The sequence below is a fragment of the Colobus angolensis genome, unplaced genomic scaffold (genome assembly GCF_000951035.1).
Source record: "Colobus angolensis palliatus isolate OR3802 unplaced genomic scaffold, Cang.pa_1.0 Scaffold158, whole genome shotgun sequence".
Classification (NCBI taxonomy): Eukaryota; Metazoa; Chordata; class Mammalia; order Primates; family Cercopithecidae; genus Colobus; species Colobus angolensis.
This window is the reverse complement of record NW_012114688.1, coordinates 4,786,088-4,812,337: the sequence shown is the minus strand read 5'-3', so window position 1 is coordinate 4,812,337 and position 26,250 is coordinate 4,786,088. Positions and strand designations below refer to the sequence as shown.

The 26,250-nt window shown below is 38.6% G+C and overlaps 2 protein-coding genes across 5 annotated transcripts in view; one reads left to right on the top strand and one right to left on the bottom strand.

Moving 5' to 3' along the window:
• Window positions 1-17,315, bottom strand: part of SRSF11 (serine/arginine-rich splicing factor 11) — a 47,013-nt gene extending 29,698 nt beyond the window's left edge. For 2 of the 4 annotated variants that reach the window (XM_011936895.1, XM_011936897.1), the window contains exon 1: window positions 882-1,363. In XM_011936895.1, the coding sequence (XP_011792285.1) occupies window positions 882-1,081 (200 nt within the window). In that variant the 5' untranslated portion in view covers window positions 1,082-1,363. Of the gene's footprint in view, window positions 1-881; window positions 1,364-17,204 lie in introns of those variants that run through there. The other 2 variants (XM_011936898.1, XM_011936896.1) reach the window with 2 other exon arrangements.
• The window catches only part of LRRC40 (leucine rich repeat containing 40), a 72,485-nt gene continuing 63,548 nt past the window's right edge, over window positions 17,314-26,250 (top strand). The window contains exon 1 of the mRNA XM_011936899.1: window positions 17,314-17,595. Coding sequence (XP_011792289.1) covers window positions 17,445-17,595 — 151 coding nt within the window. The 5' untranslated portion in view covers window positions 17,314-17,444. The remainder of the gene's footprint in view (window positions 17,596-26,250) is intronic.

The window sequence follows — 26,250 nt, the reverse complement described above, 5'->3', positions numbered from 1 at the left end:
TTACTGACAATGACACTTGAACTGTCACTTCTCCACCAATAAGTCTTCCAAAAAGCACAAGACTATTATTTTTATTCCAATTGTCTGTTTTAAAAGTACACCTTATCTTACTTCATAACTTAACTATTTTTTCTTTACAATTAATCCATTTATTTAATATTCTTGCGATAGAAATAATTTTCAAAATAAAAGTGAAACAAAAGGATAAAAAGTCATACACTCTAATTCAAATTTCAACATTTATAAAAATTCTCACGAACAACTGTGAAATACCACAAATCTGTATATTATTCAAACAAAGGAAAATCTCTGGTTTCAGATATAACCCGTTTTTTGACATAAAAATTAAGTAATCAGGCTCACTAAAGTAAGCGTCTGTCAAAAAGAATACGATCTTTGAATTATATTGCTGGGCCAGAACCACATAACAGGAAGAGCAGTAAGTGACCAACAACCTATAAAGTTCAACACTAAATTAACACAGGCATGAATAATTTTGTTTTCTTTCTTCCAAGAACGCAAAGAAAAAATACTCAGTTTTTTAAAAAGGGGATTTAACCTATATACGACGTACAGAGTGCAGTTAGTCTTGCGTTAAGCCCCCAAAGCCAAACGACCACGTTGGCACAATTTAAGGCAGAAAAAAAAAAAATTCCCGAGAATAAGAGTCAGAGTTTCCTAATCCCAAAATGCCCTGGCCCTGCCTCTCTACATTTTTTTGTAGGCCTGGAACACAACTGTCTTAGGTAAATGCAACAGCCACCAGCCACTCAAGCAGCCCGGCCTGGGGAAGCAGCGACAGGGGCCTAAGGAAATTGTGTGTGTGTTAGGCCTCGGCTGAGGCGGCGTTAGCAGGAACAGTGATGGTGGACGATACTCACTCCGGCGGGAAGAGGCGCAGTTCGTCGATCTTGCCTAGGAAACCGAAGAGAGTCCGCATCTGCTCAGAGCTAGCGCTCGGGGAGACATTAGTCACCTGGATTACCTCGGTGCCGCCGCCTCCGCCGCCACCACCTCCGCCACCGGGCCCGCCGCTGGGGCCCGGACCTGCAGTGCTGGGGACGACGGTAGTGTTGCTCATGGCGCTGCTCGGGTTCTCGCTCCTGCTTTAACACATCAAACACACAACAAACAGTGAGAAGGAGGGGGAAGAGGAACCGGTTCGCGGGAGAGAGGAGGGTGTCCGATGCTACAGCCTCTGCTTCTGCTGCCGTTGCCGCCGCCGCCGCCGTTTCTCCGCCCCGCTGCACGCTGCGGGGGAGGGGAAGAGAGCGCGCGAGCTCGAGACCACGAGAAAACAAACGGCCACCCCCCTCGTCTCCAACTACAGCACTAGCGGGCCCGAGCTCCCACAATGCCTTGCGGCGCAGGGCGCGTCAGCGTCGCCTCTACCCCGCGCAGGCCCAGCAACCCTCGCCCGCAGCCCGAGAAATGCGAGGCACCGCGGTCTAGAAAAAGGCGTTATCCACCTTCGTCTCTCGTTTTTTTCTTTTTCTTTGGAAGAGAGAAGAGGCATGTATAAACTTTTTTTTAAAAAAAATTCATCCCCCTGCAAAAAGTCACTTCAGTAACTATTCTTACTAAATACTGCTCACGATATGTCTTTATATACTGATAATCATCTACAGATCTATCCAATTACTAATGATTCAAACCCAGGCTAAGATGCCACCCCACCACCACCACTATAAAATGTCCCGGAATCTTAAATGTTCATGAATTTTGGTAACATTAAATCTGTAACCATTTTGTTTTGTCACTAAAACTTTCAGAAAGGATACATTTTAATATTACTAATAAGCGTTTTGTACATTTATTCACAATGAATGACTTTTTTTGAGTGACTTTTCTTTTTCTGGTCGCCCTGTCGCCCAGGCTGGAGTGCATTGGCACCATCTTGGCTCACTGCAACCTCCGCTTCCTGTGTTGAAGCCATTCTCCTACCTCGGCCTCCTGAGTAGCTGGGATTACAGGCGCCTGCCATGATGCCCAGCTAAGTTTTGTACTTTTAGTAGACATGGGGTTTCACCATGTTGGCCATGCTGGTCTCCAACTCCTGACCTCTGCAGATCCACCCGCCTTGGCCTCCCAAAGTGCTAGGATTTCAGGCGCGTGAGCCACTGTGCCCAGTCAATTTCACAATAGCTGACTTTTTGGAAACAGTTTACAGTACTTAAATATATTCAATATATACTTGAATTTCTCAAGAAAAACTTGTTTCACATACATATTCTTGCTTAAAATAATTCTGAAGCTTTTGACTATTAAAAAAACCTTGCCTTAGTTTTCAATCTCATCTGAACTATTCTCTCAACTGCATCCAGTGTGTAGTCCAGTGACTTGTAGTGCCCCAAACATGACAAAACCCATAATATCTCTGTGCCTATATACAAGGTATTAATAACATGATTCATCTGTCATCTTCTGTAGAGCATTCCTTCCCTCACTGCTATGACTTCTGCAAGCTGTTAAGGCTTCCTCTTTTCTGCTAAGTAACAGAAGATACATATATTTATTATTGACATGTGTCACTCAAAGTTGTGAGCTTCCTGGGTCAGTCCAGAACCTGGCACAATGTCTGTCACACAGTCAGTCCCAATACATGTGCTGGACACACGCACAAACATACCTTAATGACAATGTCATTTAAGACAGTTTACTAAATAATTTACTTGACCTTGAATGTTTTTAGAGGTAAAACTTTTAGAGGTTTTAGAGGTAAAAACAAACAACTTGAAGCCTAACAGAGTATCTACATTAGTGAATACTTCTTGGCACAATGCAGTCAAGATGCAATATGTGAGAGATTAGAGCACAAGGTTATTGAGATTTGGATGTAGAGCCAACTGGCTAAGTGACTGTCACTAGTGCTTATACAGAAAATGGATGGATTGATTGAATGTGAGCCTCAGCAAAATTACAAATTATGGCCTTCATAGAAACCAACTAGCATTAGCTAGAGCCAAGACTTCCCAGAATTTTAAAGAAAAGCATATAGTTGTCCCTCAGTATCTGTGGGGGATTGGTTCCAGGACCCTCCCACAAATACCAGAACCAGAGGGTGCTCAAATCCCCTATATAAAATGGTGTTGTGTAACAGTGCATTTGATCTGTATCCATGAGCTCCATGTATGTGGATTCAACCAACCTGGGACTGAAAATATTTGGGAAAAAATTGATGGTCTAAACATGTACAGACTTTTTATTTCTTGTCTAACAACTATTTACACAGCTCTTACATTGTATTAGTATAGAGATGATTTAAAATATTTGGGAGGATGTGCACAGATTATATACAAACACTATACTATTTTACATAAAGAATTTGAGCATCTGTGTATTTTGGTATCCTCTGGGGTCCTGTTATCAATTCCCCATGAATACTCACCTCAGGACTGGTACGACTATATTTGCATATAATGTAAGCACGTACTCTCATACTCTTGAGTAACCCTTATCTAAAATGCTTGTGACCATAAGTGTTTTGGATTTTTAAAAAACATTTTTGAATATCTGCATTATATTTACTGATTTAGCATCCCTAATCCTAACATTTAAAATCTGAAATGCTCCAATAAGCATTTACTTTGTGTCATGTCAGTGCTCATAAAGTTTCAGATTTTTGAGCATTTTGGATTTTGGTTTTTTGGATTAGGGATACTCAACCTTTAATACTGAATACAATGTAAATGCTATGTAAATAGCTGTTATACTGCATTTCTAAAAACTTTCATTTTTAATGTCATTATTTTTTATTTTTTGAATATTTTTGATAGCGGATGGCTAAACCCAAGTATGTGGAACACATGATATGGAGGCTTACTGTACAACTAACTGCATGTCACTCATAAATATCTGTGAATACAAAGAATGGTAATTTATTTTCTCATTTTGAATCAGACATATGTAACTGCCAGTTACAGATTCTTAATAGTTTAACATTTATTGTGAGTGTCTACTATATGCCACACATGTTAAAATATTTGATGATAAAAGGACAAATAACAGAAGGTCAGGGTTCATGCCTTTTTCTTTTTTTCCTTAAATGTTAACACTTATTTATTCTCTGTGATGGGTACACATAAATCTTTTATATGACTCTACATTTTTCTGTATGTTTGACACATTTCATAATTAAAATTACAAATTCAAACCACAGAAAAAGGTAGTTGTAATAAAATCCTTTAAACCACCAGAAGCCAATTTATGTACAGTAACTTACTGAAAAAATAGATGACACTTTGCTACAGAGAAACTAGGTGGCAAAAAGTTTATTCAAATGAAGAGGATTTTAAAATATTTTATTTTCAAATCATTTAGCAGCTACCAAAATAAAAAAAAAAAATTACTGAATTTAAAGTTAGAAGGCTGACTTAAAATACCAGCCCTGCTGGCCAGGTGCGATGGCTCACACCTGTAATCCCAGCACTTTGAGAGCCCCAGGCTGGCTGATGTCTTGAGGTCAGGAGTTCGAGATCAGCCTGGCCAACACAGTGAAACCCCATCTCTACTAAAAATACAAAAACAAAATTAGTTGGGTGTGGTGGCAGGTGCCTGTAGTCCCAGTTACTTGGGAGGCTGAGGCAGGAGAATGGCGTGAACCCAGGAGGCAGAGCTTGCAGAGAGCCGAGATTGCGCCACTGCACTCCAGCCTGGGCGACAGAGCGTGACTCTGTCTCAAAAACACACACACACACACACACACACACACACACACACACACACACACAAAACAACAAACAAGCAAACAAAAAACAACCAGCTCTGTCTTTAAGCATGTGATTTGAGGAAATTTGACTTAATTTCTAAAAATCTATGTCAGTTTGTCAGTCAAATGAAGAGCTGAATCATAATTTTGAAGATTCTTGTAGGTCTAATAGATTACATAATTACATTAATGTCTGTTTTACATAGGAATAAGACATATACCTAAAGACAAATGACAAATACATTAAAGCAAATAAATATAACCAATTTATGACAGTTTTAAATCACTTCAGATTTATTTAGGCTCACAATTAAACAGGACTATAGAAAATATAGAATCTGGAGACAGGATTCATGCCTGTTTTATTCACTGTATCTACAACATCATTAAGAGGCAGTCAAAAAACTCACAATTTCTTCAAATATTATGTACCTAACTCTATTCCAAGGATTTTCCTAGCTGCTGGAAATAGAGCAGGGAGAAGGAAGTGAATGTCCCTGATATCATAAAACTTCAGGTCTAGCATGGCAAACTTTCAATATAAAAACACAGCCAGGTGCGGTGGCTCACGCCTGTAATCCAAGCACTTTGGCAGGCCGAGGCAGGAGGATCACCTGAAGTCAGGAGTTTGAGACCAACTTGATCAACATGGAGAAACCCTGTCTCTACTAAAAATACAAAATTAGTGGGGCATGGTGGTGCATGCCTGTAATCCCAGCTACTTGGGAGGCTGAGGCAGGAGAATCGCTTGAACCTGGGAGGCAGAGGTTGCAGTGAGCTGACTGAGATCGTGCCAGTGCACTCCAGCCTGGGCAACAAGAGCAAAACTCCATCTCCAAAAAGAAAAAAAAAACCAGAAACAAACGAACAAAAACCACAAAAAAAAAACCCCACAAAGATGAAAGGAGTGATGTGTTGTGATGACATGAAATAGGACAGGGGATGGCGGAAAAAGTGTTATCTGCTGAGACCTTACTAAAAGGAAGAAACAAGCCATTTGATTTTCTGGAGGAAGAGTATTCCAGACAGAGGAAATAACAAATTAGAAAGACCCTAAGGATACAAACAAGTTTGAAGCTTTCAAGAAAAGAAGACCACTTTTTGTGAAGTGAATGCTTTCCAGTTTATATTTCAGAGACAGACTTAGAAATCTTGTCATGTGGAAAGCGAAGTGAAGGAAGTATGCACAGAGAAGGTTCAATTAGCTCATCTTTGGATGTAAGTAAGGGAAAGCTTCTAGTTATATATAAATGATTATTATCCTCAATTTTATTATGAGTTAATGCAGCTGGGTATGGTGGCTCATGCCTGTAATCCCAGCACTTTGGGAGGCAGAGGTGGGTGGATTGCTTGAGCCCAGTTGTTTGAGACCAGCCTGGGAACGCAGAGAAACCCCATCTCTACAAAAAATACAAAAAAGGTAGCTGGGTGTAGTGGTGTGCACCTGTGGTCCCAATTACTTGGGAGGCTGAAGTGGAGGATCACCTGAGCCTGGGAGGTCAAAGATGCAGTAAGCTGAGATCGTGACACTGTACTCCAGTCTGGGTGACAGAGTGAGACCCTATCTCAAAAGAAAAAAAAAGTTAAATAACCTATCATTTGGCCTATAAAGTTACATTATGGAAAAGTGCATGATTTCTGATAGGCTTTTGAAACACAGGAAATAACTTACAGGTTCCCCAAAATACTTTGAAGATTCACAGGTAGGACAGGTAGGGAACCACTACTGCCACACTGAAAAAAAAAAAAAATTAACTGGTGCTTGATACTGGCAGGAAAACATGTCAAACAATATTAGACAATGAGTCTTTGTACACATCCTTAAAACAATACTAATCCTCTTAGTCGTAATGAACAAGCTTTAGTTCTTTCCCATCTCAAGCTTCTAAAAAGATCTTTGTATTTAGATAGAAGGTCTTTCATATAAAAGAGAGCAGACAGGCCACGCGCGGTGGCTCACGCCTGTAATCCCATCACTTTGGGAGGCCGAGGTTGAGTTTGAGATGAGACTGACCAACATGGAGAAACCCCGTCTCTACTAAAAATACAAAATCAGCCAGGCGTCGTGGCGCATGCCTGTAATCCCAGCTACTTGGGAGGCTGAGGAGGGAGAACTGCTTGAACCCAGGAGGTGGAGGTTGTGGTGACCTAAGATTGTGCCACTGCACTCCAGCCTGGGGCAACAAGAGCGAAATTCCGTCTCAAAAGAAAAAAAAAAAAAAACAGCAGACACAGGTATGCATAATCCCTCTACCCACTGGACACCTTGTTTCCAGTTGGATAAATCAAACCACTTTTTGTTAGCCACTTTTGTTCACACTAATGGAAAAGACGGTGGAGTCCTTCCAATTAACACAATTTTGCAAATCGCCACAAGCAACAGGACTTTTACGAAATTAGTTGTTAAACAGCTCTTCCCTCTACCCCAAGCAAATACATTTTTTGAGGCTAGAAAAGTCAATTTATCAGTCTTTGGGTTTCCGATACCTAACAATATTATACTGGAACAAGTCCAGCATTAAACAAAAATCTACCATCACCTATGTGCTAGAAACTTTACAAATGCCTCATACAATCTGCTCAACTCTTGTAAGGCAGATGGCTTATCACTAAAGTATATTAAGGGAATGCCTGCAGTAAAGGCTTTGTGAATGAAGATGGTAATGTATTTGTTTCATTTAGAGGGAAATTTGGTTGAGCAAATTCTCAAAGTATTTGGCTATAATTTTTTTTTTTCCCTTTGGCTATAGAGAGCAATAAGAAAAACCTAGGAAATAAATTGCTGGTTACAAATCCAGATAAGTTTTAAAAAACTTATCTGCAGGCCAGGAACAGTGGCTCATGCCTATAATCCCAGCACTTTGGGAGCCCAAGGTGAGCGGATCACTTCAGGCCAGGAGTGACTAGCATGGCCAAAATGACAAAACCCTGCCTCTACTAAAAATACAAAAATTAGCTGGGCATGGTGGTGTGCAACTGTAGTCTCAGCTATTTGGAGGCTGAGGCAGGAGAATCGCTTGAACCCAGGAGGCAGAGGCTGCAGTAAGCTGAGATTGTGCCATTGCATTCCAGCCTAGGCAACAGGGCAAGACTCTGCCTCAAAAAAAAAAAAAAAAAAAAAAAATCTGCAGATGTATTTAAAAATCAAATTGTAAATCCCATGCTCCCATTTCTTCTTCATCTAATTGAAGGGGAGAGGATAAGGATGAGTTAGCACTAGGGGACTGACTGACAGACAAAAGAACACATGGACACACATACCAGGACAGAAAAAAGTTTACCTATGTTTATTTTCAAATACTTCTTTCATATCGTTTAACATATATTGTCTTCCAATAGCAAGGATTTTGTATGTATGTTTTTAAATTGACAGAGCAGGGTCTGTGAGCACCCTAAAATTATAGGTAAAAATCTATCTGTGACCATTTTTCACAGCTTTGTTTTATGATTAACATAGAGGGAAAAAGTAGTAGTCAGAGAATTAAGGTACTGTTGCTTGCATCGTATGCACAGTATTCTCAGCTATAGTGCACATGTATTGCTTGGAAAATCAGAATCAGTTTATTTGTACAGATTTGCTTGGCTTTTTTATTTAATCAGCTCAAAAGAAACATTTGGCTGGGGAAGCTCCAGACACTGATTACTTAATACTATCTTCTATGTTATAAAATATTCTTTTGGAGTCTTAACTGACAAAAAGCGATTGGAAGGAATGCTTCACAATCTTAAAAAATAAAAAAAATTTCAATGCAAGAAAATATCCAGTAGAGTTATATGTATCTTTACTTCTAATAGTTTCATGCATTTTAATATTAGCTTTTCGTAATCAAGGAATTAAACACATGCACCATTTGACCTTTTATGGTTTTTTTCCCCCTTGCAGTAAAATTAACTTTCTCTTCATGGAGGAAAATTATTTTTAAAGACTTACTTAAAACTGGAAAAAAAATGAAAGTGTACTCAAATCAGTACATTTCATTAATAAGGCTGAATTACATTAACTGAATGCTTTTAAAACGACCTTCAATCCTCATAACACTTAAAAGGTGCTGGAGTGATTAATAATGCAGGCCCTAGAGTCAACCTGAAGGGGCTCTGCCAATTAAGATAATTGTGTGAACTTCAGCTCATTATTTGGTGCTTCAATTTCCTTATTTAAACTAAGAGGGTAATAATAATGCCCACCTCATTGGGGTTGTTATGAGGATAATAAGTGAGACTACTAATACAAATGCTTAGAATAAATTACTATTATAATGACTATTCTACAAATAAAGAAACTAAGGCTTAGAAAAGTTAAGCAACTTGTCTAACATATAAAGCAGGTAATAGTAGAGCAGGGATTAAAACAACCAAACCAGGTACTACATCTCACGCCAAAGCCTGTATTTCCACTATGTTGTAGTGTCTCCTACTATGTCTTCTCATAATAAATCCAGAAAAATTTAAACTCACATGAAAGATGTAACTCAGGAGAGTTAGTTTACATAGTGAGAACAGTTTCTTGTTTAGATTTCACATTTTAAAATAGGTTTTTTTGTGGCATGTTAAAAATTATAAAGCAATAAGTTTAATGCTAAATACTCAAACTATATGACTGTAAAAAACATAAGCGGCTTCTATTCTACTCCCTAATTCTACTCCCCTGTGTGTGTTCTCATCTACTGTAATAAATACTTCCTCTAATTAGCCACATGAGCTAATGTGTCCTTTACGTGAAAAATGGGGATAATGATGCCATTTGAAGTTCTAAGATTAAAAATATGAATACAAAGCACTCAGCAGAGTGCCCAACACATAGGCACCCAACAAATGTTACATGTCATTATAGGAAAGTCAGTTTCCAACTCTCCAATTTCCTCATCTTTTCTTTTTAATTTTTTTTTTTTTGAGACAGGGTCTTGTTCTGTCACCTAGGCTGAAGTGCAGAGCTCACAGCAGCCTCAAACTCATGGGTTCAAGCGATTCTCCTGCCTCAGCCCCTTACCCTCACCCCTCCAGTAGCTGGGACTATAGGCTCATGCCACCACACCCAGCTAATATTTTAAACTTTTGTTCAGACAGGGTCTCCCTATGTTGCCCAGGCTGGCCTTGAACTCCCACCGGGGCATCCCAAAGTGCTGGGATTACAGGCATGAGCCACCACACTTGGCTTTCCTCATCTTTTCAATTGATGACTAACAACAGTAATACTTGTCTTACTTTACAGCATTATTGTCAAAATTAAATTGATAAGAACATACCCTATAAACAGTTAAGTTATAGTAAAGATAAGAATTATACCATTATTAGATGCCCCGTCTTTTTAAATAGGCTACTGCAATGCAAACATGACACCAATATAAAAAGACACAAAACAATTGGCACCTATCTTTGATTAATATTAAATTAAAATCAGGCATAATGGCTCACACCTGTAATTCCAACACTTTTGGAGGCCAAGGTGGGTGGATTATCTGAGATCAGGAATTCGAGACCAGCCTGGCCAACATGGCAAAACCCCAAAAATACAAAATTACTCTACTAAAAATACAAAAATTAGCTGGGTGTGGTGGTGTGTGCCTATAATCCCAGCTACTTGGGAGGCTGAGGGAGGAGAATCGCTTGAACCCAGGAGGTGGAGGTTGCAGTGAGTCAAGATCTCATCACTGCACTCCAGCCTTGGTGACAGAGTGAGACTCCATCTCAAAAATAAATAAATAAATAAATATTAATTAATTAAAAGTGCCGTGACATGGGTCAGAACAAAAAAACTATCAAATAACCAAAGCATAAATTTTTAAAAAGTAAAATACTACTCACAATTTTACTAAAATTAAACAATTTTAGTTCCTAAAAATAAAGTACAGTAAGCAGCTTTTAAGGGCCATGTTTCTTTCCCCCAGTTGCCACCCCAGGCACTTGAAACAATAAACTGTTGTTAGTTTCAAGCCACAATTAGCTCAGGCTGAAGTCTAAAGCACTTGGAGATATTGATTAAGTAATTATTTTGGGGGAGGGATGAGATGGTAGAGATGTAGTATTTCTAGGAAATGAGTTAAAAAGAAAAGCAAAAATGTCAGCACCTCTAAGATGGCCATAAAGTTGTATTGATGGCTGATAAATTTAGTGTTGAGTGAAAAACATGTACCTCTAGAATGATGATGGCTGGGTTCACAGATTTGCATCATAGGTACCAAGTATTTAAATGTCCACTAGTATTTCAACACTCCAATGATGCATACCTTTAAAATATTTAAGTATATGTAACTGTGATATTGCAAACGATGGAAAAAAAACAACCTCAAGTAGAAAAAAAAATTGTGAGCAGACTTGAAGGTATTCTGAAAGCTAAACTAGCACTTACCAAATTGTGAGTATAAATATGTGGTCTAGAAATCTAAGTATCAAATTTTAAATTAACAATCTATTGATTGTGATTGTTAACAAACTACCAAATTATTCAGATTTTTCTCCTTAAGTTGATGCTTAAGGATAAAGTCTCAGAGACCATATTGTATCTTATTAAAACTGTAGGCAAGCTTTGCTATATAAACTGTATTTGCCAATTATAAACATTTACTGTATCTCCCTTTTTAAAGTAAATGAAATTGCAAGCAGAATCCAACTGAACAAAATTGTGGGTGGGGAGGGGGTGGATAAAAAGTAAAATTTTAAAATAGTGGATTTTCATTGAAATTGTTTTTAAAACAGACTTACTCAGTAGTGTATGTGTTAACATAAAGATAGTGTTTGGTGCCCTAACTTTACTTGTGTATTACTTTACTAGTTTAAAGCCAAAAAAAAAAAACAAAACAAAAAAAACATAAAATCCATACAATTAATACAAAATCTGAGACTTTAAGTCAGAGAACACATTAATCTTGGAAAACAGAGCAAGAATACTGCACTAGCTTTTAAAGGTTAGGAGTAATATCACTGTGAATAATAGGAAACACTTCCAGCTGATTTAAAAACAACCAATAAACACATCTCAGTATTATAGTGCTTTTTTGAAAATGACATAAGCAGGATTGGTTTACCACCACCTTTGTTTCAGTTTTTTTTATAATATAATGAAATAAACTGGAAAACCCCCAAATTAAAAGCATTTTTGATAATTTTTTTTTTACTAATTCTTCCATGTTCAGGTAAATAAAACTAACATTTAAAAAAAGCCCTCATATAAGAGGAAAAAAAATTTTTCCTAAATCTGGGGATTAAAATTTTTTTGTGTTGAAAATAGAGAGAGCTGGGTGTGGTGGCTCATACCTGTAATTTCAGCCCCTCAGGGTCTCGCTCTGTTGCCCAGGCTGGAGTACAGTGGAGCAATTTTAGCTCACTGCAACCTCTACCTTTTGGGGTCAAGCCATCCTCTTACTTCAGCCTCCCGAGTAGCTGGGATCACAAGTGCATGCCACACCACGCCCAGTTAATTTTTGTATTTTTTGTAGAGACAGAGTTTCAAGATGTTGCCCAGGCTGGTCTCGAACTCCTGAACTCATGGGATCTGCCTGCTTTCGCCTCCCAAAGTGCTGGAATTACAGGCATGAGCCACCGTACCTGGCCAATCCCAGCACTTTGGAAGGTTGAGGTGGGAGGATTGCTTGAGCCTGGGAGTTGAGACCAGTCTGGGCAATATGGGGAGATCCTGTCTCTATAAAACATTAAACAATTAGCTGGACGTGGTGGCATGAGCCTACAGTCGCAGCTACTGGGGGGCATGGGGTGGAGGTTGAGGCAGGAGGATCACCTGAACCCATGAGTTTGAGGCTGCAGTAAGCTCTGCACTCCAGCCTGGGTGACAAAGTGAAACTCTATCTTGGGAAAAAAAAAAAGGGCGGGGGGGGACAGAAAATATTAGAATCAAATATTAAATCTCCTAGAGCAAGCTGTTTCATGATTCAAAAGTATATAAGAGAAGCAGAGAAAACAAAGAATATACAAATGCATTATTCCAAAGACAATGCACTTTCTCCATTAGAAAAAATGACCATATACGACTCTAATAACAACATAATACAAATTTCAAAGCCACATTTGAAACTATCAATAAAATGCAAAATATGTACTGCCTTCACTGAAAAGAAAAGAATGTCTTCTTGGCCAGGCATCGTGGCTCATGCCTGTAATTCCAACACTTTGGGAGGCCAAGGCAGGTGGGCTGCTTGAACCCAGGAGTTTGAGAACAGCCTGGGCAATATGGCAAAAGTTCATCTCTATCAAGAAAAAAAAAAAAAAAAAGTGAGGTGCCTGTAGTCCCAGCTAGTTGTGAGGCTGAGGTGCGAGGATCCCTTGAGCCAGGGAGGTCAAACCTGCAGTAAGCCTGGGCAACAGAGTGAGACTCTGTCTCAGAACAAAAGGCAAAACAAACAAAAAAGAATGTCCTTTCCTAACTACTTTTAAAGTTGGCAATGATAGGTCTGAAGGGAAAACAAATGTGAAATTGCAAGTCTAAATTTTTAAAGAAAGCTAAAATGTTCTCTCAATAGATAACTTTTACCATAAGAGAGCAGCCCCCACAGATAAGGCAATATTCTGAAAGATAAACATAATACAATTTGAAATAGGCTACATTTGTTACTTTACACAAAAAGAAACTTTCTAGAATGTCTGCTAAACAAATACACTTTGCTCTTACTTGATTCCATTTTATAAACAAATGTGCTTGCAAATCTGCACAAATTAATTTACTTTTACTATAATTTCAGACTTCAATAATTCATCCCATCAATTGTACTTTTTATCTATGTCTTTATAAATTTTAATGGTAGAGACAAGCTGCGCTATACTTTGATAACAGTCTTACTTTCTGTTACGAAACAAAACAGTACCCTTTGGCCAATGTGATTTTTAGGTTTAACATAAATTTGGTTTCTTCACTTTCTTTTTGCATTTAGCAAAGAAGTTTGAAGAGGGAAGGCTTTCATCACATAAATAAAATGAATATAATAAATACTAGCTAGACAATTCCATTACAAAAGGTAGCTGTGCAGTAGTCTGCAGCCTTGATACAGGAGACATTCATTTCATATTATTTTGGTAATGTATATAAAGTCAATTTTTCTAAAAAAGCAAATACTTTGACTTAAATGCCAGTGTTGGAAAAGAGTTAGAATTTTTGCTTTCAATGTATTCTCCTCAAAATAATTGAAATGGAGTTAATTCCCATATAAGTATTTATAACTACTTTTTCATAAAGAAGCTCAATTGAAGTTGATTAGCTTTCAGTTTCCGTCAATTTGAGACAAAACATGTTATTTTCTCTATTGCATGAGGTAATAATTTTCACTGTAACTTGCTCAATCTGCACTTACTACATAAATACAATACAGCAGGCTGGGTGAGGTGGCTCACACCTGTAATTCCAGCAATTTGGGAGGGCGAGGCAGGTGGATCACATGAGGCCAGGAGTTTGAGACCAGTCTGGCCAACATGGTGAAACCCTGCCTCTACTAAAAAAATACACAAATATTAGCCAGGTGTGATGGCACATACCTGTAATACCAGCTTCTTGGGAGGCTGAGGCACGAGAAATCACTTGAAGCTGAGAGGTGGAGGTTGCAGTGACCAAGATTGAGCCATTCACTCCAGTCTGGGTGACAGAGCGAGACTCCATCTCTTTCTCTCTCTCACACACACACGCACACACCACACATTGTATTACAGTAACTAGTACATTCTTACATATGTCAGTTTATATCTATTAGAGTATACCACAAGCATATGGCCACCAGGATTTTTTTTCAGAATTACTCTTTGCCATTTAACAGAATATACTTTCCTTATACTAGATGAAACAATGTTTTAATACAGTATCATTAAATGTCAATAATGAAATATTTAACTTCAAGAACAACAAATAAAAAAATTATACCTTGCTGTTATTTTTTAATAAATTGAACTAGGCAGGGTGTGGTGGCTCATGCCTATAATCCCAGTGCTTTGGAAGGCCCTAGATGGAAGGATTGCTTGAGGCAGCTCATGCCTATAGTCCCAGTGCTCTGGAAGGCCCTAGATGGAAGGATAGCTTGAAGCCAGGAGTTCAAGACCAACCTTGGCAACACACACTCATTTCTACAAAAAAAAAAACCATTAGCTGGGCATGGTGGTGTGATGGCTACTCAGGAAGCTGAAGTGGGAGGACCGCTTGAGCCCAGGATTTCGAGGTTGCAGTGAGCTGTGATCACACCATGGTACTTCATCATGGGTGACAGACAGAGTGAGACCTGGTCTCTTAAAAAAAAAAAAAGAACCAAAGAAGAATCTATTGTAGGGGGAGGCGTGGTGACTGTAAAATTTTGTACTCGAGCAATTCAATTCTCCAAAGGTGGGTTGTTACTTCCCCAAAGGTAGGTTGTTACTTCCTACAAAAGAGAAAAAGGTGGTTCTTTAATAAATGAATCTTCTTAAAAACAACTGAAATGTCTCTTACTATGACTACAGGATTAAAAAAAAAAAAAAGCAAGTTGGGAATTACGAACAGCCACTAGGCAAGTCATGGTGATTAAAAAGGTTTTGGAAACAGATCTAGGTTAAAATTCCTGGTTGTGCTATTCAGAGAAACTTGTGAGCTTCGGTAAGTTTCTTTACCCCTTTTAGCCTCAATTTCCTCATCTGCAAAATTAGTCACTGTGTTAAATAAGAAATAGCAAATAGAGGTATTATTAGCACTGAGCTTGGTATGGGCCCAGTAAGGCAGCTATTACCATTACTGTGAAGGCAAGTTGACCAGGGACCTCATTAATAACCTTGCAAAAGCTGCTATGGTCGTTTTCCTTTAAAATTCAGGCTGGGTACAGTGGCTGACACCTGTAATCCCAGCACTTCGGGAGGCCGAACTGGGCGGATCACTTGAGGCCGGGAGTTCGAGACCAGCCTGACCAACATGGCGAAACTCCGCTTCTACTAAAAAATACAAAAATTAGCAGCCATGCGTGGTGGTGCGCGGTTATAATCCCTGCTGCTGGAGAGAATGCGGCAGGAGAATCACTTGAACTTGGGAGGCGGAAGTTGCGGTGAGCCGGGATCACGCCACTGCAATTCAGCTTAGGCGATAGAACGAGACTTTTTCTCCAAAAAAAAAAAAAAAAAATCAACACAAAAAACACTCTTTGCTTTTTTTGCAGGGTAACAACTATTGGTAACTTTCTCTTGTTCGATATTACTGTAAAAGACTCTACAGAACTAAGAACAAAAAGGGTAGAGTTAAAAACCGAATTTTACAGGTAGCAATAACCTGGACTCAGGTAAAAGTGCGTGATGAAGAATTTGTCAAAGGGACTTCATGCTAGCTTTCAACTATTCTACCAATCCTCAGTAGACTTTATGGGGGTTAGAATGGTTATTCCCTGGCATACGCTTTTAAAACAAAATCATTTCAGGCAAAAGAAAAGTCTAGGCCTGGCGCGGTGGCTCAAGCCTGTAATCCCAGCACTTTGGGAGGCCGAGACGGGCGGATCACGAGGTCAGGAGATCGAGACCATCCCGGCGAACACGGTGAAACCCCGTCTCTACTAAAAATTCCAAAACCTAGCTGGGCGAGGTGGCCGGCGCCTGTAGTCCCAGCTACTCGGGAGGCTGAGGCAGGAGAATGGCGTGAACCCGGGAGGCGGAGCTTGCAGTGAGCTGAGATCCGGCCACTGTACTCCAGCCCGGGTGACAGAGCGAGATTCCGTCTCAAAAAAAAAAAAAAAAGAAAAGTCTAGCACCCAGGATAGTACATACTACGAAGGATGAAACTTAATAATTACTTGTTGAATGAATCAATAAGTTGTACATTTCAGATGAAAACTTTAATTTCCTCGGAAACACCGACTTATTGAACAAAATTTTCATTTGCTATTATTCCGGACTTACCAAGAGCTCAAGATTCAAGTTTTTATCTTCACTTATTTCCAAAACCTTATGCGGTAGGAATTATCCCCAAAGTAATGAAAAAGAGGAATGAGCTTTAAAAGCGGTTGAGTAAACTGCCTCAAGTTAACAGTTTCTAAAGTAAAGAAGCAGCTGAGATTTGAACTTGTTTTTTGGGGGCTCAAAAATCCAAGTTGTCTGAGCTTCACTAAAGCTTGTACCACTACCTGTCTCCCTAAACTAACTGATACAGAGAACATTTACTACATTTTAAGGATTTTTGTTTTTGTCTTCTATGTTGCCAGTTCTTCCACTTCACATTACCTCCTTTGCTGGGTGGGCTATATACCCTCAATACAACGAGAATGGTGTCAGAGTACAGGCCCTAAGAACAGAAAATTTGTTTTACTCCGTACGCCGGAGGTCTGGCGCCACCACCACAAGCGACAAACACAGGCTGGGGGCCAGAAAGGCTGCCGACCGCGCCCAGATCTCAAGTTTTCACTCCAGGCCCACGTTCAGACTAGGAGAGGGGAGAAGAGAGGGTTATCTTTCCCGACACCCTCGCCACGGTGGAAGCACGGAGGAGAAGGGTGGAGTCGCAGTAACAGTTTAAACAATAAACCGAAAAACCCCTCTTAAGCCCGTCAAACGCACTTACTTGAGCGACGTAATTCCAGGACGCTAGGCCGGCACCGGCAACGGAAAGGGCTCCTCTGTCCGCCGACCCAGGCGCTGGTGCTGACGACATCTGGACTGCGCCTCAGAGAGTGAAGGCCCAGAGCGAGTCCGCGAGCCAGGCGCACAGAGCGCGCGCTCACCAAAGGGGCGTGGCATCCCAGCGGCGCCACCTTTAAGCGTCACGGGCGGGGCTGCGGCTTCCGGACTTAGGACTTTGAATATGTCGCGCCTGAAGCGGATAGCGGGGCAGGATCCCCGCGCTGGTTTCAAAGCCGCTGGAAGAGACTGCGGTACCTCGGTACCCCAAGGGCTATTGAAGGCAGCGAGGAAGAGCGGCCAGTTAAACCTGTCGGGTAGAAACCTCAGTGAAGGTAAGACCCAGAGGTACCATCCTATTGTGTCTCCTGTCAGAAAGCTTTTGGCCCAGGAAACCTCCCTTTTCTCTGGGCTGGCTTTGGCCGCTTTCTCAGATTGCTAGCCAGAATTTCTGTGCTCTGATCTAATCCCTGTGCTCATTTCGACCGGTTTGGTCAGCCCAGTTCAGTTCCTTCCCAGGTTCCCGCAATCTCTGTTAAAGGGACCCTGCTAAAAATACGGTCTAAATTTAAACGAGGCGCTTTCTGGGATTCTCACATTTTGTGGGATGAGCAACATAATATGTGACGAAACTAGCTATCAAATCACGGGCAAATCTTTTGTTTCTTTGGCTCTTATTTTCCTCCTCTTATTTTAATCTTCAAGGGCAATTACCAAAGCCAAAATTATGTATTTTATCGGCCCCTTTGTGAAACTGCACTGTTCCCTGCCGAGACGCTCTTCTGTATGCAACTGTGCAGAGTCCTAATTACAAGGAATAATGAGTATATTTTCTGAGTTGAAGATCAGGATAGATGCCACACAGAGTGTTTGAATGTGGGGACATCTTGAGAAACCTGTTAAAGACCAACAAGCACAAATCTGGATATCATGAATGAATGGTCAGATGCTCTTCTGATTGTCGTGTGTATGTAAGAGGGAGAGGGAGGGGAATGGAGAGATGGAGAAATAGAGCATTCTTCCTGTAATGTTTTTCTTCGTTTATATTTAGGTTTTAAGACTGATTAAAACTTTCCATTTTCCTTCTAATGATTGCTTTCTTATTGTGACATGTATAAAGTAGATTAGGCAAGCAAATGCTTGCTGAATGAATGAAAGGACATATGACATAGAATCCCTACTCCACCTAAAAGAGTTTTTGATTAATGGGAACATATGCATTTTCAAACTACAGTTGTGCATATATATATATATATATATATACTTCGTTTCCCCAAAGCCTAAAACATTTTTCTCTAAACTTGCATACCTAACTGTCATGCTAACACTCTGTTCTCTTACCTAATTTTTTAACAGTATTTATCACTATTAGAATTTATATCATTTATATTTTTTGTCTTCTCTGCCCTCCAACCAAAAGATTAATACCATGAAGTTAGTGAGCTTTGTTTTGTGCTTTGTTGTATTTCTATCACTGAAAATAGTGCTTGGTACATAGTAGAGTCTTATTAAATATTGTGGAAGCAATAAGTAAGTGAATGAGTATTCTCAAATCGTAAGTGGTGTACTGGAATGTACTTATTGACTAGACTCAGGTGGTTTAGTCTGTTAAACTTTAAGAGAGCACATGGATTCTGACTCTTAGGTCCGTGATGATATGGATTAGAACTGCTTAGGCTATTGTTGTATAACCAGAACCTAACACTTACCTGGTACATAAAATGATTTTAAATGAGTCAATAAACAGTATTTCATAGGAGGGAAAAATATAAATGGGAGAAACTCATGGGATTTGTAGCTTATATATAAAAAAGGAATCCCTGTTACTATAATATAGAAGGTCTTTCCCTGTCTGGCTATATGTAGCCTTCAGTTTCATCACTTGTCACTGAAACTTTAATAGGCAAACCACTGTAATTCTGAACTATTTGCAGTTCGTTACAGGGTCATGCTTCTTATCTTCCAATCTTTGCTCACATAACATTGAGATGGTTAATCACTCTGTGCCCTAATTTCTCATTTATTATGCAGTAGTAGTAACAGGACCTATTAAGGTTTAAATGAGATAAAATGAAGTAAAGTGCCTGGTACATAAAAAGTACACAGTAAAAATTCACCATTGCTGTTATCATGGCAATAACCTTCTAATTGGTTTCCTGGAGTTTTTACTTTACATCTCACTGTTGCTACTCCAGAGGCTGAGGCAGGAGGATCACTTGAGTCCAGGAGTTTAAGGCTGTAGTGCCCTATGATTGCACTTGTGAATAGCCACTGCACTCTAGCCTGGACAATATTGTGAGACCCTGTCCATAAACGACAACAACAACTACCCTCACACTCTGAATCCTAGTATCATTACCAAGAGTCATTTTTTCCCAAACAGATCTTACATCACTCAAAACGTTTAATGACTTCCCATAGCCCAGAAGATACAGTATAGGTAAGGTTTTTAGCACAGCATACAAAAGCCTTTCTAAACCTTTCCCTTAACTATTTACTCTGTGGCCTCTTTTCAGCATCGTATGCTTTAATGATGATAGTAGCTCATGCCTGTAATCCCAGCACTCTGGGAAATTGAGAGGCAGGAGGGTCGCTTTGAGGCCAGGAATTCAAGACCAGTCTGGGGCAACATAGTGAGACCCCCATCTCTACAAAAAAAATAAAAGAATTAGATGAGCATGGTGGCATGCGCCTGTAGTCCTAGCTACTTGGAAGGCTGGGGTGGGAGGATTGTTTGAGCCTGAGTTGGAGGCTGCAGTGAGTGCTATGATTGTTCCATTGCACTCCAGCTTGGGGAAGAGAGTGAGATCCTGTCTCTAAAATAATAATAATAATGACACTAACAAAAATTACCTTCCCCCCAAAAAACCATACTTAAAAATTTTTTAAAGGACTATTTTAATGAAAGTTGAGCAGATGGTACATTATATTCTCATATACCCTCTGTCTCCAGCTTACAGTTTCCTCTGTTATTAACATCTTGCATTAATATAGTACATTTATTATAATTGATGAACCAATATTGATACATTATTATTAACTGAAGTTCATAGGTTTGTTAGGGTTCATTCTTACTGTTGTACAGGTCCGTGAAATTGACAGATGCATGTCATGTATCCACCATTAGAGTATCATACAGAATAATTTCACTACCCTAGAAATCCCCTGTGCTCTACCCATTCATTCCTTACCCATCTTCCCCTGAACTGTGGGCAACCAGTGATCTTTTTCCTGTTTCTGTAGTTTTACCTTTTCCAGAATGTCTCTTAATTTGAATCATACCAGTACGTAACCTTTTCAAACTGATTTTTTAACTTATCAGTATGCACTTAAGGTTCATCCATGTATTTTTGATGACTTAATCATTTATTTCTTTTTATTGCTGAGTAATATTCCATTGTATGGATGTACCATTTTGTTCATTCACCTTTTGAAGGACATCTTGGATACTTCCAGTTTTTGGCAGTTATGAATAAAGCAGCTATAAACATTTATGTTCAGGTTTTTGTCTGGATATATGTTCAACTCATTTGGATAAGAGCCTAGGAGCATGATCCCTGGATCATATAAGACTGTGATGAGCCATGTAAGAAACTGTCAGACTACTAATATGTACCATTTCACAGTTCCATAAGGAATAAATGAAAGTTCTCTCCTCCACATTCTCACCAGCATTTGGTATGATCAGGTTTTTGGATTTTAACCATTTTAGTGGGTGTATTGTGTTATCTTATTGTTTAAATTTAGTATTTCCTAGTGACATATGATGTTGAGTATTTTTTAATATGCTCCTTTGCCATCTGTATATCTCTTTGGTGAGGTGTCTATTAATTTTTGCCCGTTTTTTAATTGGGCTCATTTCCTTATTGTTGATCATAGTTGTCTTTTTATGCCACTTGTTTCTGCTCAGCAACTGATTGTTCAATGAATAAGTGACATATATAAATAGACTGGTGGCTTGTTGGTTATGATTCTTAAATTTTGTATCATATAAAGCCTAGATAAATGCGGCAGAGGTGTTTTTTGACCCAGTCAAAAGTAATTGCAGAAAGTGATTATTCTTTTCTTTTCTGATAAACGTACTAACTTGTCCCTTGTACTGATTCCTTGCATGTTGTATTTTTAATATATGTTAATCTAAAAAAAGTCTTATTATCTTTGTTTTTACCCCAAAATATTAGTACCTCAAATTATGAATTACATTCAAGATATATTTAGTTTTTTTTTTTTTTAGAGACAGGGTCTTGCTCTGTCACCCAAGCTGGAGTGCAGTGACTCAGTTGTGGCTCAATGCAGCCTCAAACTCCTGGGCTCAGGCCATCTTCTCTCCTTAGCCTTTCAAGTAGCTAGAACTACAGGTGTGTGCCACCAAACTCAACGACTACTTTTATTTTTTGTAGAGACTGAATCTTGCTATATTGTCCAGGCTGGTCTCGAACCCCCGGCCTCAAGCGATCCTCCCACCTCAGCCTCCCAAAGTGCTTGGATTATAGGCATGAACCACCGTGCCCAGCCCAAAAGATATTTTAAAACATGCCTTCTTTCAGATTTTGCTCTCTCCCTTGCTCTCTCTCTTGCATGCTCTCTCTTTTTTCTCTCCCTCTATACATATGTATATATAAGATATTTTATGTGAAATGTATGAGATAAATATGAAACTATTGTGTATGCTATAGGGAGTTACACAGATACTTATTCAAATGGCATTTATAGTTTATCTACTATCTATATTTCTTCCAGATACAGTTCTAGAGGAAATAAAGATTAATGACACCTTCAAATAATTCATAGTCTCATAAGTGTTTTGACATAAGCTTTATTTATTATTAAGAATTGTACTTGTTAAATAATAATTTAAATTTTCATGTTATACTTTAATTATCTCTCTCTTCACATTTACATAGTCATATTTGTAAAGTAGAGTCATTTCTGTTCCTTCTTTTTTTTTAGAGGTTGGGTCTCATTCTGTCAACTGGTCTAGAGTACAGTGGCATAATAGCTTATTAGACCTTGAACCCCTGGGCTCAAGTGATCTCCTGCCTCAGCCTCCTAAATAGCTAGGACCACAGGCATGCACCACTATGCCCCACTAAAGTTTAAATTTTTCACAGAGATGAGGTCTTGCTGTATTGCCCAGCTTGGTCTCAAACTCCTGGTGTCAGCAGTCCTCCTGCCTTGGCCTCCTGAAGTACTGGGATTGTGGGTGTGAGCCACACTGTACCTGACCCCATTCCTGATATTTCTACATTGGGAAAACAAAACGTAGTCTTTAATTTTTACATATATAATGAAAAACAGTTAAAATTCTGTTGATTCTTGCTCTTAGATGGTAGCCTCCTTAAATAGAAATTTTCTTAATGGAAGCCGTACAAGGGCAGTGAGAGATTTTATTACCCTGATAGTATTGTTTACTAGACTGCCAACCCAGTCCAGTACAGTGATAAAGAGGTTTACTCTTCCTAAACCTGTTTAGGTAGAGTAAGTCTTGAAGGTATTAACTTTTACCCATAAGTGAAACCTGGTTACTCTTTGGGGTGTTTAGGTATACAGTTGACACTTAAGTAATTCAGGGGGTGTGGGACTGACTCCCTTGTGCAGTCAGAAATCCATGTATAACTTTTGACTCGCTCGAAACTTAACTACTAATAGCTTACTGTTGACTAGAAGCCTTAGTGATAACATAGTCAATTAACATATATTGGTATATTATAGGTTTTATATACTATATTCTTATAATAGTAAGCTAGAGAAAAGAAAATGTTATTAAGAAAGTCATAAGAGAAAATATATTTACTATTCATTAATGAAGTGGAGTGGATCATCATAAAGGTCTTCATTCTCATCATCTTCACATTGAGCAGGCTGAGGAGGAGGAGAAAAGCAGGGGATGGTCTTGCTTTCTCACGGGTGGCAGAGGCAGCAGCAAATCCATATGTAAGTGAACCTGTGCAATTCAATCACATATTGTGCAAGGATAAATTGTACTTTCTTTTTGTAGGCTCTACTTCTTTTTTGAAAAATACCATTTACCATAAATAAATAATATTTATTATTTTCTTGTTTATAAAAGCAGGTCTGCTGTGGAAAGATTAGAATCTATAGAGAAAAGCATGAAAAGTGAAGAAGCCAACCAGGGTTAATCATTGTTAAATGTTTTAGAGATTTTTCTTCTAATACTCTGTGTGTGTGTGTGTGTGTGTGTGTGTGTGTGTGTGAGACTATGTATAATTTTACTATTTTTTATTTTTTATTTAATTTAGTTTATTGATTGAGACAGGATCTCACTCTGTTGCCCAGGGTGGAATGCAGTGGTGAGATCATGGCTCCACTGCAGCCTTGACCTCCTGAGCTCAAAAGTGATTTTCCACCTCGGCCTCCCAAGTATCTGAGACTACAAGGATGTGCCACCATGCTGGGCCAATTTTTATATTCTTTGTAGAGATGAGGTCTTGCTATGTTGCCCAGGCTGGTCTTGAACTCCTGAGCTCAAGCGACCTGTCCACCTCAGCCTGACAAAATGCTGGGATTACACATGAACTGTTGTGCCTGGCCCTATTTTTTATTTTTAACAAATTTAGAATTGTACTGACTCCTGTTTTTCTGACTTCTAATTGTACATTTTCATTGTCACTTGAAAAATCTTATTTTTAGTGGCTGTATAATAGTCCATCTTATGACTACTATAATTAATATGTATTAATATTTAAACAATCAAATTTTGTTGACAATTTTAAGTAATAATTCTGAGTGTCAGTTCTATAACTTACTTAGAAAGATATTCTCAAGTAGAAATAATTGTTAATGACCAACTTCAAAGGAAAATATTGTACATGTAAGTGACAGCTCTTTTTATGAGCAGCAACATGAGAATATATTGTCAGTTTGGCTCAATGTTGCAGCTCTTTTTCACTGGACTAGATAAAATGAAGATGGAGTTGTAAAGGAGGTGTTGATTGTTGCTTTCCAGCTGCAGGACCATGGCAGAACAGTAGTGCAAGAATGTTATTGGATGATTATCTAAAACTGAGGAAAAGTAAAAGGTGCCAGAGTTTGGAACAAAAGAATACTGTAAATTCTAATGGAAACTGCACTGTTGATCGGAAAGGCAAATTTGTAAGAGGATAATTCATTAAACAAGCCAGTTAAATTAGCTTGGAAACTAATTATTTGAAAGGGAAATATGGGTGTAAGACTATCCTGCCTTATCTTGAAGAGAGCAGTTTGGTTACCTTTTATTTGTGTAATTAAGTAATTAGGTCTAGGGCACCTAATCATCAAGAAAACCTACTGTTCTAGGGTAATGAGAATTTGCCTTATTCAATACATATAGTTTGTTGGGACAGAATAAAAAGTGTGACACAGGGTTAGGTGTGCTGTGGCTCACACCTTTAATACCAACACTTTGGGAGGCTAGAGCAGGTGGATCACTTGAGCCTGGGAGTTCAAGACCAGTCTGAGCAAAAGGCAAAACCTCGTCTCTACTAAAAATAAAAAATTAGCCGGGCATGGTGGCACACCCCTGTAGTCCCAACTACTTGGAAAGCTGAGGCAAGAGGATCGCCTGCGTCGGGGAGGTCGAGGCTGCAGTGAGCTGTGATCTGGCCACTGCATTCCAGTCTAGGTGACAGAGTGAGATCCTGTCTCCAAAAACAAAAAATAAACAAAAAAAAAGTTTAACACAAACTGTATATTTTCAAGGTTTTAAATAGCCATCTTAAATCTGTGTAATCCATGTTCTGCTTTACTATTTAGCTTGATTCTGTATTTTGACTACTAGTGGTTTAATGGAACTTATTGTGATATTTCTAAATAGCTAATGAAAATTAACCAAAGTATCCAGAATATTTTAATAACAAATAATTCCAGAAAAAAACTGTGCTTCCAGGTGAGGTGATTGTTAAAACAAGCTAATTCTTAAACAATTGTTAGAAATTAAAGCAAAAGGAAAGCCCATATATATGTATATATGTATATGTACACATACACACGTGTATACATGCACACATAACCATGTGTATATATATATGTGCCAGAATCTTAAGGTTAACATTTAATCTTTAGTCTATTAAAATCTAAGGAAGTCTTTGTGTTTGGATTACAAGACAAGGAACTAGATAGTTAATTGAAAGTTGTATTCCTGTTTCTTGATTCATTAAAATAATTGTTCTGAACTTAACGTCTCAACCTCTTGAGATATATATGTCAAGTTATTATTACCAATGTCAGCTTTTTTTATAAATTAGTGCAAATTTAAATTATTCGTTTATTAATGTCAGCTCGCTCATCTGCGTTTTAATATGTTTTCTTGAGTAGGAGAGGAAAAGGAGGAGTTAGATAACAAGTGAATGTCCTCTGTCATAGATACTGTCATAGGAAAAAACAGACTGGGAAAAATGGAATTACAGTTTTATTAAGGCTTATCTTCATCATAAAGGTGAAGGTACTCTCAAAGTAATACATTTGGGTATGTTTTTCTCTCACAGAGATTGGTAAAAATACTTTCCTTTTCATATGTTAAACGTTGTTTCATTTTTCTTACAGTGTCCTTGATGGACTTCAGGATAGAACAGTTCCCATTATGCTTTCTAACTTAATAATGGCTCAGAAGGTCTAAATTACAAAGATATATCCCTTTGAGTCAAACTCAAGCTGCAACTAAGTTGATGCTTTTCATATAACTCTTTATCTTTGGGGTGTGTATTTGTGTGTATTTTTTCTCATTAAAATTTAAAGATTATCTGAAAGTGACAGTGCAGTATTGTGCTTTGCCAATATGGGGTTCTTTAATGTATGAGTCCATTGGTGGCCATGAATAAACTACTGTGGAGAAAACTGGAATATTTATCGATGAGCTTTCCCTGATTTTTTACATAGTGATTTGATTTCTTGGTTTATTCTTTTAAAGTACTCATAATTGGGTAGACAGTTCAGTGAATAACATTTGTAGAATAAGCTGTTATCATCAGAATACTACCCTAAACCTAGCATAA